General features: G+C 41.9%; 1 protein-coding gene across 1 annotated transcript in view; it reads left to right on the top strand.

The window, feature by feature from the left end:
- The first annotated feature begins 4,840 nt into the window (after nucleotides 1-4,840).
- Nucleotides 4,841-15,557, top strand: part of LOC131500164 (zinc finger protein 234-like) — a 46,778-nt gene continuing 36,061 nt past the window's right edge. Inside the window, exons 1-4 of the mRNA XM_058708940.1 lie at nucleotides 4,841-4,962; nucleotides 9,854-9,944; nucleotides 12,304-12,430; nucleotides 12,959-13,051. Coding sequence (XP_058564923.1) covers nucleotides 9,930-9,944; nucleotides 12,304-12,430; nucleotides 12,959-13,051 — 235 coding nt within the window. The 5' untranslated portion in view covers nucleotides 4,841-4,962; nucleotides 9,854-9,929. The remainder of the gene's footprint in view (nucleotides 4,963-9,853; nucleotides 9,945-12,303; nucleotides 12,431-12,958; nucleotides 13,052-15,557) is intronic.

Below are 15,557 nucleotides of genomic sequence, written 5' to 3'. Positions count from 1 at the left end.
TATGATGGTTATATTTTTAATTTTTTGAGGAACCTGCACAAAGCATTGCTCCTGATAAGGAATTCACTTCATAGCATGAAGTGTGGCAGTGAGCCCATCCTTGCGGAGTGCATTGTTTCGATCCTGTTCCCCATTACCTTGAAGTATTTGGATTGATAGAAAGTGGACTAGCCCTTTGAAAATTCAGTTACATTACCTGGTAGGTGGCAGTATCTTGTTGAGCTGTGGCATTGTTCTCATAGATACTGTATATGATTTAGATCAGTGCTCAGAATATGGTGTCCATAACCAAGCTTCCCAAGATCAGGAATCCAGGGGTAGAAATTTGAGTGGCTCCACTTACTACTACTTCTAGTGTTCCAGTAGCAAATATTTTGCTTCCTGTCTCCATGAGCAGGCTCTAAAGAGATCTTAATTCCAAGGGGATGAATGATTTCATCAGAAAACACAACAATGATTCCATTGTTCATTGTTCATTCCATTGAACTTGATATTTCAGACTGGGCACTTGATGTCTCCTACTTCTGAATGAATAGTCAAAGAAGGGGGTTATTTTACTGGTTGGGGTAATTGATTCCGATAACAAACAATTGAGTTGCTACAGCACAGTGGAGGTAAGCAAGAGTACGTCTGGAATGCAAGAGATCACTTAGGGGTCTCTTAAAAGCACCATGTCTAATGATCAAAAACCAGTGGAAAAATACAACACAGTTCAGGCAGGACTGTTAATGTCTCAACCTTGAAGAATGAAAATTTGGTTCATCCTGCTAGGAAAAGAACCACAGTGAACTGAGGTGTTTGCTGAGGGCAAGGGGAATATGGAATGGGTAGTGAATGATGATAGCTATAGATCATTACATCAGTTCCAGAAATGATGACTGTAATACTTATAAATATTCATTGTTTTGTTATATTTTCACATACTCACAAAATATTTATTTTCTTTTTATCCCCAGTTTTATTGAGAAATGATTGACATACATCACTGTATAAGGTTAAGTCATACAATATGATGGTATGATTTACATATATTGTGAAATGATTACCACGGTAGGTTTGGCTAACGTCCATATTCTCATGTAAATAAAAAGAAGGGGAGCCTGGGTGGCTCAGTTGGTTAAGCATCCGACTTTGGCTCAGGTCATGATCTCATAGCTCGTGAGTTCGAGCCCCACGTCAGGCTCTGTGCTGACAGTTCAGAGTCGAGCCTGCTTCAGATTCTGTGTCTCATCTGCCCCTCCCCCGCTTGCACTCTGTGTGTGTCTCTCTCTCTCACTCAAAAATAAACAACAAAAAAAGGAAAACATTTTCATCTTGTGATGAGAACTCTTAGGATTTACTCTCACGAAGTTTCCTATATATTATATGACAGTGTTCGCTGTAGTCATCACGTTGTACATTACATCCCTAGTATTTACTTATCTTATAGCTGGAAGTTTGTACCTTTTGACCACTTTCCCCCAATTCCCCTTCCCCCCACCCTCTGCCTTTGGTAACCACAGTCTATGAGTTTGTTTCTTCTGTGAGTTTGTTTTTTTGTTTGTGTTTTAGATTCCACATATAAGTGAACTTATGCAGTATTTGTCTTTCTCTGACTTTTCATTTAGCATAATGTCTTCAAGTTCTATCCATATTGTTGCAAATGGCAGGATTTCATCATTTCTTTTTATGGCTGAATAATATTCCACCGTAAATATATACAAAAGCTTCTTTATCCATTCACTCATTGATGCAAACTGAGGTTGTTTCCGTGTGTTGGCTATTGTGAATGCTGCTGCTGCTGCTGCTGCTGCTACAAACATGGGGGTGCCCATATCTTTTCAAATCAGTGTTTTCATTCCTTTAGATATATTCCCAGAAGTGGAATTGCTGAATCCTACAGTAGTTCTATTTTTAATTTTCTGAGGATCCTCTATACTGTTTTCCACAGTAGCTGTATCAATTTACAGTCGAACCAGCAGTGCACAAGTGTTCTCTTTTCTCCACATCCATAACATCATTTGTTATCCCTTGTCTTTTTGATGATGGCTGTTCTAACAGGGATGAAATGATACCTCCGTTGTGGTTTTAAGTTGCATTTCACTAATGACTAGTGAAGTGGAGCATTTTTTCATGTACCTGTTGGTCTTTTGCATATCTTCTTTGGAGAAGTGTCTACTTAGGTCCTCTGCCCATTTTAACTAGATTATTTGTGAGAGGGGTTGTTTTGCTGTTGAGTTGTATGAGTTCTTATATATTTTGGATATTAGCCTCTTATCAGATACATGGTTTGCAAATATTTTTCCTCATCCCATAGGTTGTAATTTCCCTTTGTGGATGATTTCTTTTGCTCTGCAGAAGCTTCTAAGTTTGATGTAGTCTCACTTGTTTACTTTTTATTTTGTTTCTTGTGCTTTAGGTGTCATATCCAATAAATCATTACTAAGGGCCATGTTGAGATTTATTCCTGTTTTCTTTTAGGAATTTCTTACATTTAAGTCTTTCAATTCATTTTTAGTTAATCTTTGTGAATGGTATAAGATTTGGGTCCAGTTTCATTCTTTTGAATGTAAATATCGAATTATCCCAGCACCATTAATTGAAAAGAGAGTCTTCTCCATTGAGTGTTCTTGACTCCCTTTTCAAATATTCGTTGACTGTATATGCTTGGATTTATTTCTGGGCTATCAATTCTGTCCTATTGGTATTAGTTTTTGTGCCAGTACCATACTGTTTTGATGACTATAACTTTATAGTATAGTTTGAAATCAGGATGTGTGATGCCTCCTGCTTTGTCTTTCTCAGGATTTTTTTGGCTATTGGGGGTCTTTTGTGGTGCTATGTAAATTTTTGGACTGTTTTTCCTACTTCTGTAAAAAAAAAAAAGCTGCCATTGGAATCTTGATGGGGATCTCATTGAATCTATAGATGCTTTTGGTAGTCTTGATATTTTAACAGTATCAATTCTTCTAGTCTATGAACATGGATACTTTTCCATTTATTTGTAACCTATCAGAATAGGGCCCCACTCTAATGACCTATTTAATTGCCTTCTTAAAGAGCCTATCTCCAAATACAGTCATATTGGGGTTTAAGGCATCAGTATGCATGGGCAGGGGGCACAAGCCAGTCCATAGTATCTTGAGAGTGGGAAATAGTTTCAAACAGACCAACCTCTCTTTTTGATTGAGATATAATTCACATACCTGAATATTCACACTTGTAAGATGTATAATTGCATGATTTTTGGTATATTCACAAAGATATAAACTATCACCACTGTCTCATTCCAGAGCTTTTTCATCAGCCCACCAACCCCTCCACCCCCCCCCCCCCCATCCATTAGCATTCATTCTCCACTCCCAATGAGCAAGTCCCTGGTAATAACTAATCAAATTTCTTCCTCTATGGATTGATGTATTATGCACATTTCATATAAATGGGATCATAAAACACATTGTTTATTGTGTCTAGCTTCTTCCACTAAGCATGTTTTCAAGGTCAATCCTTGACTGAATCAGTATTTCATTTTTTAATTGCAGAGTAAGATCCCATTGTATAAATATATCACATTTTATTTACCTAGTCATCAGTTGCTGGATATTTGGATTGTTTCTACAATTTGGCTATTATCAATAATGCTGCTATAAACATTTTTGTACAACTGTGGGCATATGATTCATTTCTCTTGGGTATATACCTGGGAGCGGAATTTCTGTGTCATAGACCCAATCTTTTTGAAGGTCAGTTTTGCTGATATCCGGCTAGGGCTGACATCATAGATAAATAAAGATACTCATGGCTGTGCAGCTTATAAGACTATGTGTGCTTAAAGAGGTGAGAACACCAGTTAGAATAAAGGAGACTGTATCACTCTTAGGTCCAAGTAGGTGGGGTCAGGCCCTGTGCCTCAGGAGGGCCTACAGTATGCAGTGCCCAAATTTTTCATGTTGCCCTCTGCTGCCTGAGTCTGGTTATGAGTGGTAGTGTTATCCAGTTAGGGTGTCTAGAGCCTGGATCTGAACCTGTGTGTGTCCAATCTGGTTTCTCCTTCTGGGGTTGTCTCTGGTCTTTATCCCATTTGAGTGGTCTATCAGATACCCCAGGAAACTTCCAAGACTGGTGCCCATGAGGTTGTGTCGAGGTGCCTTGGTGCTTGCTTCCCTGTGGCACAATATTTTAAGCCATCACACAATTAGTGTACTGCCAGAATGGAGGTGACTCATGGATTCTGGCACTCATGATTCAGACTCATATGGAAGAGTAATAAAGAATCAGTCAAATTACCATAACTGTCTTGGGCCCATGAATTTTGTAGTACAGTTTTAAAGTATTTTTATCAACAGTTCTGCTGTGTAGATTTCCAAACGCGCAGCTTCTTAAGCCTTCACCTTGTGCATTCTTCAGAGTATCTGAAGTTCACCACTGCAACTGAACTGAACTTTCCAATGATATATTAGGGATATATATCATTTATATATTCCTATATCATATATATATATATATATATATATATATATATACACACACACACACATATATATATATATTTGATATGTTTGGATAACAGCTAGGTTTAGTGTTATAGTAGAGACAAAACTAACAGCAGCTTAAATAACCTAGAATATTTTCTGCTGCCGGATTTCGGAGAGGTTAATTCTTGCCCCCACTGTGGGAACCCACGTTACTACTGCCCTTGAAGTCGACAGTATGAACTCCGCCCCCATGACCACTGTGGGAACTATGCTACCGAATCTCTCAGGAGGCGCAAGCACTTCCGGCCAAAGAGGGTGGGAATGGGACGGTGGTTCTCTGGCTTTCTGGGAAGTGTAGTCCGGAAGTCCCGTAGACAGTCGTACACTTCCCCAAGGCCGTCTGGAAACGTGAATTCTGGGTAGTTGATCCTCCCGCAGCCTGGGGCGGGGCGGTCTCAGGCACTTCCGCTCGGGTGGCCAGGTTGCTACAGGCTCTTCCGTCGCTGTGGTGAGTGGTTTCTGGTTTCGAGACCCTTCTGAACTTCCCTGGGTGCCAGTACCACCGGCCATTGATTTGGGGAAAAGAGCTGCGTCAGACAGCGGTGGTTTGAGGACTGGAGTGGTGTTTCCCTCCCCAGGGACCCTCTTGGCGTTTGGGGATCTTGTGCTGTGCATGGCCCGGTTGGGGGGGGGGGGGTCTCCCGGGCTCTCTGCCTACGGTCCTGCCCCCCACCCCAGGGCAGCCCACCTTTCCCTCGCTCCGCCTTTTCACTCGGTTGAACATTGGGGGACTTAACATCTGTGTCCAATTTTTTTTTTTTTTTTTTTTTTTTTTTTTTTGGTAACATTGGGATGTTACCTTGGGATGTCTACCTTGCTTATAATACAGCGGTTTGAGAATTAAACAAGATGGGTTAAGTAAAGCCTTAAAGACAGTTCCTGCCACGTGGTGAATGGTGATCTCTTGGTATTAGACTTTAATTTTTTTAAGTGCTCAGTAACCTGAAAGCCATGAATATCGGATGGAGTGAGAGCTTCAGCTGCAGTGACTCCTGTCATTTCTCTTTGATCCCAATCGGAAGCTTCATAGTCCCCAACCCCTTCTGAAGAGTTACTCCTGTGAAAATTAGTGAGAAAACCTCCTTTAGGATGGCGTCCGAGGCTGGCAGGGAGAGCCCTCACACCCTGTCGCTCTTGTCAATTGTAAGAGACCCAATTGGGAGGCCCAATTGGAAGAGACCACCTTGCAGGCTGATAACTACCGTAGCTCTTCGTTGCTATCCTAGAGGGAACCAGAATGGCTTTCCTCCCCCAGCGCCGCATCAGCCCAGCCAATGAAAGGTTGTCAAAACTCAGCCAATGAAAAGCCACCATATTTCCAAGTCCCGGTTAATCCAATGGGCTTTTTGTTTATGACAGCTTGCCCAGTTTCTCCCTTTCCTCTGTGAAAGAGTGGGTTTCTCCTTTGTTCTGCGGACTTGCCTGTGGTTTTGCCATATCCTGCTCGTCCTGGATTGCAGTTCTCTACTATTCCAGTAAAATAACTGGCAGTTTTATTTTTAAGGTTAACATTTCCAAACCGTTTCTGGCTGAAAGTAGGGGGTCTGGAGGAGGGCAGAATATCTCATGATTTCTCAGGGACAGAGACATAATTGTGGCATTTCAGAGCCTCCTCTCTTTCCTTGGTTTTTGTCGAAAAAAAAAAATTGTGTTTCTCGCTGCACCGTTGTGGTTATGTCTAAAAATTGCTGATACTTTTGGAGTTACTTATGATGAGTTGAAGACACCAAGACCTAGCTGCTGCCAGCTGTCAACTGTCCTTGCCCTTTTTTTTTTTATTTTTATTTCACGCATCTTTTTTTCAAGAATTTGGGATTATGCTGTAGAAAATACTTCTTCGTCCCTAAATATTTGTATTGTTAGCAAAAATTCAACTGAGTAAACGTGAAGACTTCATTGGCTTTATTAAGCGGTTCATAAATTGGGTGGCATCCCATAAAACAAGTAGGAGGGATCTCCCAGGAGTTGTACAGAATGGAAGGTTTTTGTGGGAAGGAGGGTGGGGCAAGGAAGTTATTAGCAAGTGGAAAGAAAGGATTGTTCTGGGCACGGTCACTTTCCCTTGGAGGGAAGAGCAGGGGATCTTAGGCATCTTGCGGGGATGGAGAGGGTCTGTGTGACAGATTACTCAGCTGGTGCTTACCGGAGAATTTCTGAGTTTCTGGGGGGAGTCTGAAACTGCAATTAGGTTAGGCATTAAGCCCCAGTTTGGTCACTTGGCCTAAGTGACCGCGTTTTAGGGCTGTGTTTTTCTTTTAAACAGTGTCTATTTTCTACGAACAAGGATATTCTCTTCTATACTCACAGGGTCAAAATCAGAAAATGACATTGTTAATATGCTGTTATCTAACCCACAGTCCATATTTAAATTTGTGCTGTTTTTTTTTTTAATTTTTAAAATATTTTTTGGGAGCAAGAGTGCAGGCTGGAGAGGGGCAGAGAGAGAGAGAGGGAAACACTCTTTAATTGACTCCTTTAATCTGGAATGATTCCTTCATTTTGATCATGATGTTTTTGTTCACGATGTGGAAGCACACTGTACTGGAGAAAGTCCATCTTGTGAAGTTTGTGTGATAGATTTCATGGTTTGATTCAAGTTTTTATTTCAATTACAGCTACTTAACATACAGTATAATATTAGTTTCAGGAATAGAATTCAGTGATTCATCACTTACATACGACACCCAATGCTCATCACAAAAAGTGCCCTCCCTGGGGCGCCTGGGTGGCTCCGTAGGTTCAGCATCCGACTTCGGCTCAGGTCATGATCTCGCAGTTTGTGGGTTCGAGCCCCTTGTCAGGCTCTGTGCTGACAGCTCGGAGCCTGGAGCCTGCTTCGGATTCTGTGTCTCTCCATCTCCCGGCCCCTCCCCTGCTCATGCTCTGTGTCTCTGTCTCTCAATAATAAGTAAATGTTAAAAAAAATTTTTTTAAAGAAAAGTGCCCTCCCTAATACTCATCACCCACTTAACACATCCTGCCATTCACCTCCCCTCCAGCAACCCTCAGTTTGTTTTCCAGTTAAGAGTCTCTTTTATAATTTGCCTCTCTCTCTTTTTCCCCCACTACGTTCATCTGTTTTGTTTCTTAAATTCCACACTGAGTGAAATCATATGGTATTTGTCTTTCCCTGAGTGGCTTAATTCACTTAGCGTAATACACTCTAGCTCTACCCATGTCATTGCAAATGGCAAGATTTCATTCTTTTTGATGGCTGAGTAATATTCCATCATATATATATATATATATATATATATACACACACACACACACACACACACACACACACACACACATATCCATTAAATATAGAGAGAGAGGGAGAGAGAGAGAACATCTTCTTTATCCATTCATCCATTCTTGTACATTTGGGCTCTTTCTGTACTTCAGCTATTGTTGATAATGCTGCTATAAACATCGGGGTGGAGTAAATACCTAGTAGTGCAATTGCTGGGGCATAGGGTAATTCTTTTTTTTCTTTAATTTTTTTAATGTTTATTTATTTTTGAGAGAGAGACAGAGACCGAGCATGAGCAGGGGAGGGGCAGAGAGAGATGGAGACACAGAATCTGAAACAGGCTCCAGGCTCTGAGCTGTTATCACAGAGCCCGACATGGGGCTCAAATTCACAAGCCGTGAGATCGTGACTTGAGCTGAAGTCGGACGGTTAACTGACTGAGCCATCTAGTCACCCCAGTTCTATTTTTTCATGTTTATTTATTTTTGAGAAAGGGAGAGAGAGCGAGAAAGCACAAGCGGGGGAAGTGCAGAGAGAGAGGGAGTCAGAGGATCTGAAGCAGGCTCTTTGCTGGCAGCAGAGGGCCGAATGTGGGGCTCAAACTCAAGAACCATGAGATCACAGCCTGAGCCGAAGTCAGACGCTTGAACAACTGAGCCACCTGGGCACCCCAATAGTTCTATTTTTAACTTTTGAGGAACCTTTATACTGTTTTCCAGAGTGGCTGCACCAGTTTGCAGTCCCACCGACCATGTAAGAGGGTCCCCCTTTCTCCGCATCCTCTCCAACACCCGTTATTTCCTGTGTTGTTCATTTTAGCCATCGGACAGATGTTAGGTGGTATCTCATTGTAGTTTTGACTTGTATTTTTCCTAATGATGAGTGAAATTGAGAATCTTTTCATGTGTCTGTTAGCCATCTATAGATGTTTTTTTGAAAAATGTCTGTTCATGTCTTTTGACCATTTCTTAACTGAATTATCTGTTAAGTCCATCTGGTCAGTGTTTCATTCAAAACCATTGCTTCCTTGTTGTTTTTCTGCCTAAATGATTTGTCCATGGATGGAAGGGGAGTATTAAAGTCCCCCACCATTATTGTATTATTATCAATGAATTCCTTTATGTTTGTTATTAATTGTTTTATATATTTGGGTGCTTCCATGTTGTGGGGGAAAACAGTTGTCCACAACAATTTAAAAATTATTGTTCAGCCAACACAATATTAGGGAAGACAATGAAGCAGAGTTAACCGATTTTTCAAAGGTTATGAGTGACCTCAGAATAGTCAATGTCAGATTCGGATATCATACAGTGTCTTTTGGTAGAAAATCACATTTATAAGAGAAATTTCACATTACAGAATGTCATCTTTTTTAATATTGGCTACAAAAATAAGAAACTCTGAGTGTATTCAAAGTGTTCTCCAGCTCTCAACAGCTCTAGGATTTGGAAATATTATTCTCCCATTTGTACACATGACAAAATTGAGGGAAAGAGATGTTATTAAATTACCCAAGGTGATACAACTAGTGAGAAGCTGAGGTAGAATTTGAACCCAGATACGATTGCCCCAGAGATGATTCTTAAGTGTTTTTTTTTTTTTTTTAACATTTATTTATTTTCGAACAATAGGGATAGAGCATGAGCAGGAGAGAGGCAGAGAAAGAGGGAGACACAGAATCCGAAGCAGACTCTAGGCTCCGAGCTGTCAGCACAGAGCCCAGCACAGGGCTCGAACCCATGAACCGCGAGATCATGACCTGAGCCAAAGTCAGACGCTTAACCCACTGAGCCACCCAGGTGTTCTGCCCCAGAGATGATTCTTGTTGGGTGCATTATGTTGTCTCAATTTCCATCATATCAGAATCTCAGCTGCCGCCTTGGAAGCCACAAGACGGCACAAGTCAACACACCAAGTCAACACACAACAGTGAATGTGCGTGGGGGGCAGGAATGGAGTATCCGTGCCCTGATCTGCTCTTCAAGTTGTGTATGGCAGGAGCCACCCCAAGGAAGGGGCTCCTGGGTAATTCACAATAAGCATTCATGTGGGTGAGCATCGTCCGTGGTCACCCATTCATGTCCTTTTCTGCCTTTTCCAGACACTACCAGGCACAGATCTGCCTCAGCAGGACTCTATTCCCAGAATCTGTACATCTCCAGAAGTAGCAAGAGAAAATGACCACATTCAAGGTGCATATGGCTTCCCTTTCTTGCTGGTAAAATTCCATTTCACTCCTCAAAGTGTTACACATTTGTGTCTTTTCCTCGGTGACTCAAGGAGAGCACCAGGTTAAATGACCTGTTTGTTTTTTGGTTTTTGGTTTTTGGTTTTTTGGGGGTTTTTTTAGCATTTGTTTTATTTTGCCATTATTCATTTTTTTTGAAAACAAGTGTGGACAAATTAGTAGGAATGCTTGCTTCACTGCTGACACATTAACTATTTTTATTTCCCCATACTCTTTCTTGTGCACATTCATAGATTTATTCGCATTCATGATATACATCTAATGTTGACTTGTGTCTTTTTCATTTAGCATTATATAACAGCCCTTATTTATAGTTGCTCCTAGACATTAAGGTGGCTTAGGAGTTTGTTGTAAGGCACACCGCATTGATCATTTTCCTGCCTGCAGCTTTTTCTCCAAAAAATCAATTCTCCGAACACGCTGCCTATTTTTTATCCTCAGCGTACTAAGAACTCAGTAACGAAAGAGTACACATGATACGTGCCGTGTTAGGATTTTGTAGACAGATATTCAAATACAGCAGAGTGCAACAGGCTCTAACCACTGCTTTATGCAAATATTGTTGCAGATTTTCACACAGGAGGAGCTAGATTCTGTCTTTCCTGTGTCTGAGTCATACCCTGCATGTCTCTTATTACTTACTGGTGTACTTAAAAAAATTTTTTTGGGTGGGGGGCACCTGTGTGGCTCTGTCGGTTAAGCATCCGACTTCAGCTCGGGTCATGATCTCATGGTTTGTGAGTTCAAGCCCCGCCTTGGGCTCTGTGCTGACAGCTCAGAGCCTGGAGCCTGCTTCAGAGTCTGTGTCTCCCTCTCTCTCTGCCCCTCCCCTGTTCATGCTGTCTCTCTCTCAAAAAAAAAATAAACATTAAAAAAAAAAAGAAACTTAAAAAAATTTTTTTGAAACTTTTTATTATCTTTATTTATTGTTATTATTTAATTATTTTGAGAGAAGGAGAGGGAGGGGCAGAGAAAGGGGGAGAGAGAGAGAATCCCAAGCAAGTTCTGCACTGTCAGCACAGACCCCGATGTAGGGCTTGAACCCATGAATGGTTAAGATCATGACCTGAGCCGAAACCAAGAGTCAGGCACTTAACCAAATGAGCCATCCAGGCACCCCCTGGTCTATTTTTATTCCTTCACATATTGATGAGTTTTTTCAAAATAACATATAACCTTAGGTTTGTATATGTGTTTTTCAATAATAGATTTTATTTTTTTAGGGCAGTTGAGCATTGACAGTAAAATCCAGCAGAAAGTACAGAGATTGCCCGTGTACCCCCTGCCTCCACACACCCACAATCCCTCCCATTGTCAACATCCCCCACCAGAGTGGTGCACTGTTACAGTCGATGAACCTGTATTGGGGCATCATTATCACCCAGAGTCCCTAGATTACATTAAGATTCACTCTTGATGTTGTTCTTTCTGTCGGTTTGGACTTTATAATGATATGGCCCCACCATTATAGTATCATACAGAGTAGTTTCACTGCTCTAAAAAATCCTGTGTTGCACCTATTTACCCCTCCCTTTCCCTAACCCCTGGCAACCACTGATCTCTTTACAGTCTCCACAGTTGTACCTTTTCCAGAATGTTATATGGTTGGAATTGTACAGTATATAACCTTTCAGATTGGCTGCTTATACTTAGTAATATGAATTTAAGGTAAAAACATATCTTTTTTTTGTGGCTTGATAGTTGTTTTTTTTCCCCTTAAATTATATTCTGGTGTTGGGCACCTGGGTGGCTCAGTCAGTTGGTTGAGCATCTGACTTCGGCTCAGGTCACGATCTCACGGTTCATGGGTTCAGGCCCTGCATCGGGCTCTGTGCTGACAGCTTGGAGCCTGGAGCCCTTTTTGGATTCTGTGTCTCCCTCTCTCTCTGCCTCTATCTCTCAAAAATGAATAAATATTAAAAAAAAATTTTTTTAATTATATTCTGGTAAGGATGTGCATAGTTTATCCATTCACCACCTAAGGGACATCTTGCTTGCCTCCAGCTATAAACTAAGGTATAACTTTAGTTTAAAATATCCAGTCTTGCTGGATTTGCCAGGCACTTAGTTCTGTCTCTGCATTTACTCCTTAGAGCTGTTGTATAAGGAGGTTCTTGATTGCATCTTCCACTTACATATGTAAAATATAGGAAACCTGCTCAGGTTCACACAGGAAACCAACGGTCAAGAACATTAGCCATTCCGTTGAGTAAAAGTGACAGATAAGAAGATAGTATCTCGGCGCTGTCCCTCACAGTGAAGGTTGGTTGTAAGATTGAGGTTATATGTGCTTGGTGTTGTAGGAGGCAGTGACGTTCAAGGACGTGGCTGTGGTCTTCACGGAGGAGGAGCTGGGGCTGCTGGACCCCGCCCAGAGGAAGCTGTACCGAGAAGTGATGCTGGAGAACTTCGGGAACCTGGTCTCTGTGGGTGAGGACATGAGCTCTCTGTAACTGAATGTTAGTCTCCAGGAGTAGCTTTGTATCCGTGGGTTTTTGAGGCTTTGGGGCCCTTGAAATGGTTCTCTGAGTTTGGGGATATGACTTTCCTAATATATTTGGGACACACAGCATTGTTTTGTTTTGTTTTGTTTTGTTTTGATCAATGGGCAAGTTTTTGTTTTGTTGAAGAACTAAATGAACGGTATACAGCTCTACTTTTTGTATTTCTGACCCTATCATGAGTTACAAAACCAGTACAGGGAGCCCTATTATCAACTTTTAATGAAATAAACAAATGAGATATCAGCAAGCTTTTCCCACTCTTCCAAAACATTGAAGAAGAGTAAGTATTTCCTAACATATGTGTAGGAGACTTGGCAAATGATATTTCTTCAAATGGGTCATGAAAAAAGAAAGTTTGAAAAACACTGCTTCTGAACGCTTGAAGAATATGTAGTGGGAACCTAATTCTCCAGTGAATTTTACCTACAACACGTATGACTTTGTGTGCTCGCAGGGCATCAACCATTCAAACGAGATATGGTCCAGTTGGTAAGGGAAGGAAAGTTTTGGATGATGAAGTTAGCAACCCAAGGAAAAGGCAATTCGGGTAAGATCCAAGTAACTGTGAGTCGTGGAGGCAACTCACCCGTCTCTTTCACATTTTTCCATGCTCATTTCCATTGCCTTGTTCTAAACTGCCAAACCTCTTTCCTGGATTATTACAACAGCCTTTTTATGGGTTGTCCTGCTTCCACACTTCCCATGCTACATGTGTTATCCACGGGAGCAGCCAAAGTGATCCTTAGGAAGTGTACACGAGATTGCCATTCCTCTGTTCAAAATCCATTATGGCTTCTTTTTTCCCCCTTAAAGTTAAAACCACTTAAAGTGGCTCTTTTTTTTTTTTTTAATTTAATTAAAAAAAAATTTTTTTTAATGTTTATTTTTTTTTTTGAGAGAGAGAGAAAGACAGAGCTTGAGGTGGGGAGGGGCAGAGAGAGAGGGAGACACAGAATCCGAAGCAGGCTCCAGGCTCCGAGCTGTCCGCACAGAGCCCGATGCGGGGCACGAACCCACAAACCGTGAGATCATGACCTGAAGTGACATCAGGTGCTCAACCAACTAATCCACCCACGTGCCCCTAAAGTGGCTCTTAGAGTCCTCCCTGGCCTGTTCTGCATCCCCACTCCCTCTCCTTTGAATACATCTCCTGTTCTCTCTCCATTTTTCTTTCTTTCTCAAGATTTTAAAAAATTTTTTAAATTTTTAAATTTTTTTAACGTTTATTTACTTTTGAGAGAGAGAGGGACAGAGCACGAGCAGGGGCGGGGCAGAGAGAAAGGAAGACACAGAATCTAAAACAGGCTCCAGGCTGTGAGCTGTCCACACAGAGCCCAATGCGGGGCACGAACCCACGAACCGTGAGATCATGACCTGAAGTGACATCAGATGCTCAACCGACTAATCCACCCACGTGCCCCTAAAGTGGCTCTTAGAGTCCTCTCTGGTCTGCTCTGCATCCCCACTCCCTCTCCTTTGAATACATCTCCTGTTCTCTTTCCGTTTTTCTTTCTTTCTTTCTCAAGATTTAAAAAAATTTTTTTAATTTGCTTTTTAATTTTTTTAATGTTTATTTTTGAGAGAGAGAGAGAGAGAGAGGGACAGAGCACGAGCAGGGGAGGGGCAGAGAGAAAGGGAGACACAGAATCTGAAACAGGCTCCAGGCTGTGAGCTGTCAGCACAGAGCCCGACGCGGGGCTCAAACCCACAAGCTGTGAGATCATGACCTGAGCCAAAGTCAGACGCTTAACCGACTGAGCCACCCAGGCACCTCAAGTTTTTTTTTATTTTTAAGTTGTCTCTACACCCAACGTGGGGCTTAAACCCACAACCGAGATCAAGAGTCACATGCTCTTATCGATGGAGCCGACCAGGTGCTCCTCTCGCTCCATTTCTCCACCCACATCGCCCTCCCTGCTGTTACGCGGACCTGCCGAGGATACTGTACTTTGCTTATTGCTGACTTTCCAAATTACTAGGAGTGTGGTAGACTAAACGACAAAATTTTAAGGTGTGTTTGTTCTTGAGGTGTGAACTTTGACACATCTCACTGGGATAATAGCAAGGTGCCTACGGAGCCGTGTTCCTCTTTGGATGCTCGAGGGGAGAGATTTTTCCCTCGGGCTACCGGCATGTGCGGCCTGCCCAGTTCTCGACTCTCATTCTCCCCCCTCCGTCTTCAAAACCAGCGACACTGCATCTCCCTGACCGTTCTCGGGTACTCTCCCTCTGCCCCTCTTCTGCCTCTTGTGTCTGCTGCCTTTCAGGACCCTTCTGATTACATTCCTCCCGGATAATCCAGGACAGTCTTCCTCTTTTTCTGATCCGCTGATCAGCAGCCTGCATCGCATCTGCAACCCAGTTAACACAACATAACAAAAGTTCACGGGTTCTGGGGATGGGGCACGGACATCTTTCAGGAACCATTATTAAGTCTGTTACAGAAGCTTCTCCCTCAGGGTCCTTTACTTCTTTGCTCTGCCTGGAACAGTCTTTCCCCAAAACTTCCTGCCGGCTCTTCCCTTCTTCCTTCTGGTCTCTGCAGAGTTTTACTACCATGACACAGGCCTTCTGACCATTCTGTTTAAAATACAATGCTGTCTTTACTCTTCCTGCCTTATATTGTGTCTCATATGTCTTTGCCTCTTACCCCTCTCTCTCCAGTGGATATAATCTTCAGGAGGAGAATTTTGATTGATTTGATTATTGATGTGTCCTCAGTGCCTAGACTAGTCCTGGGATATGGCAGATACCTGTGAATGTTTATTGACTTAGTGAATGACTTAATGGATACGAGAAATGGACTGTATTTCTTGCTTGTGGTGATGCAGGATAGTTTATTTTTCTGAACGCTTATTGCAGGCTTTTAAATTTATTTTACAGTGCACTAAAAGGTCTTTCATTTGCAATTTGGAAAAAACTGCTGAAGACCAATTTATCTATGTCCAAAGTTTTTCCACCCCGTTTTCAACGAAACAGCCCAAAGAAACATCCAGACCTTCTCTAAGAAACCAGTGCAAAGGCTTCCTTTTCACCCAGTCACTCATGGAAAC

This window comes from Neofelis nebulosa, chromosome 17 (genome assembly GCF_028018385.1).
Source record: "Neofelis nebulosa isolate mNeoNeb1 chromosome 17, mNeoNeb1.pri, whole genome shotgun sequence".
In the NCBI taxonomy this organism is placed as follows: domain Eukaryota; kingdom Metazoa; phylum Chordata; class Mammalia; order Carnivora; family Felidae; genus Neofelis; species Neofelis nebulosa.
This window is presented reverse-complemented; position numbering and strand designations above follow the sequence as displayed.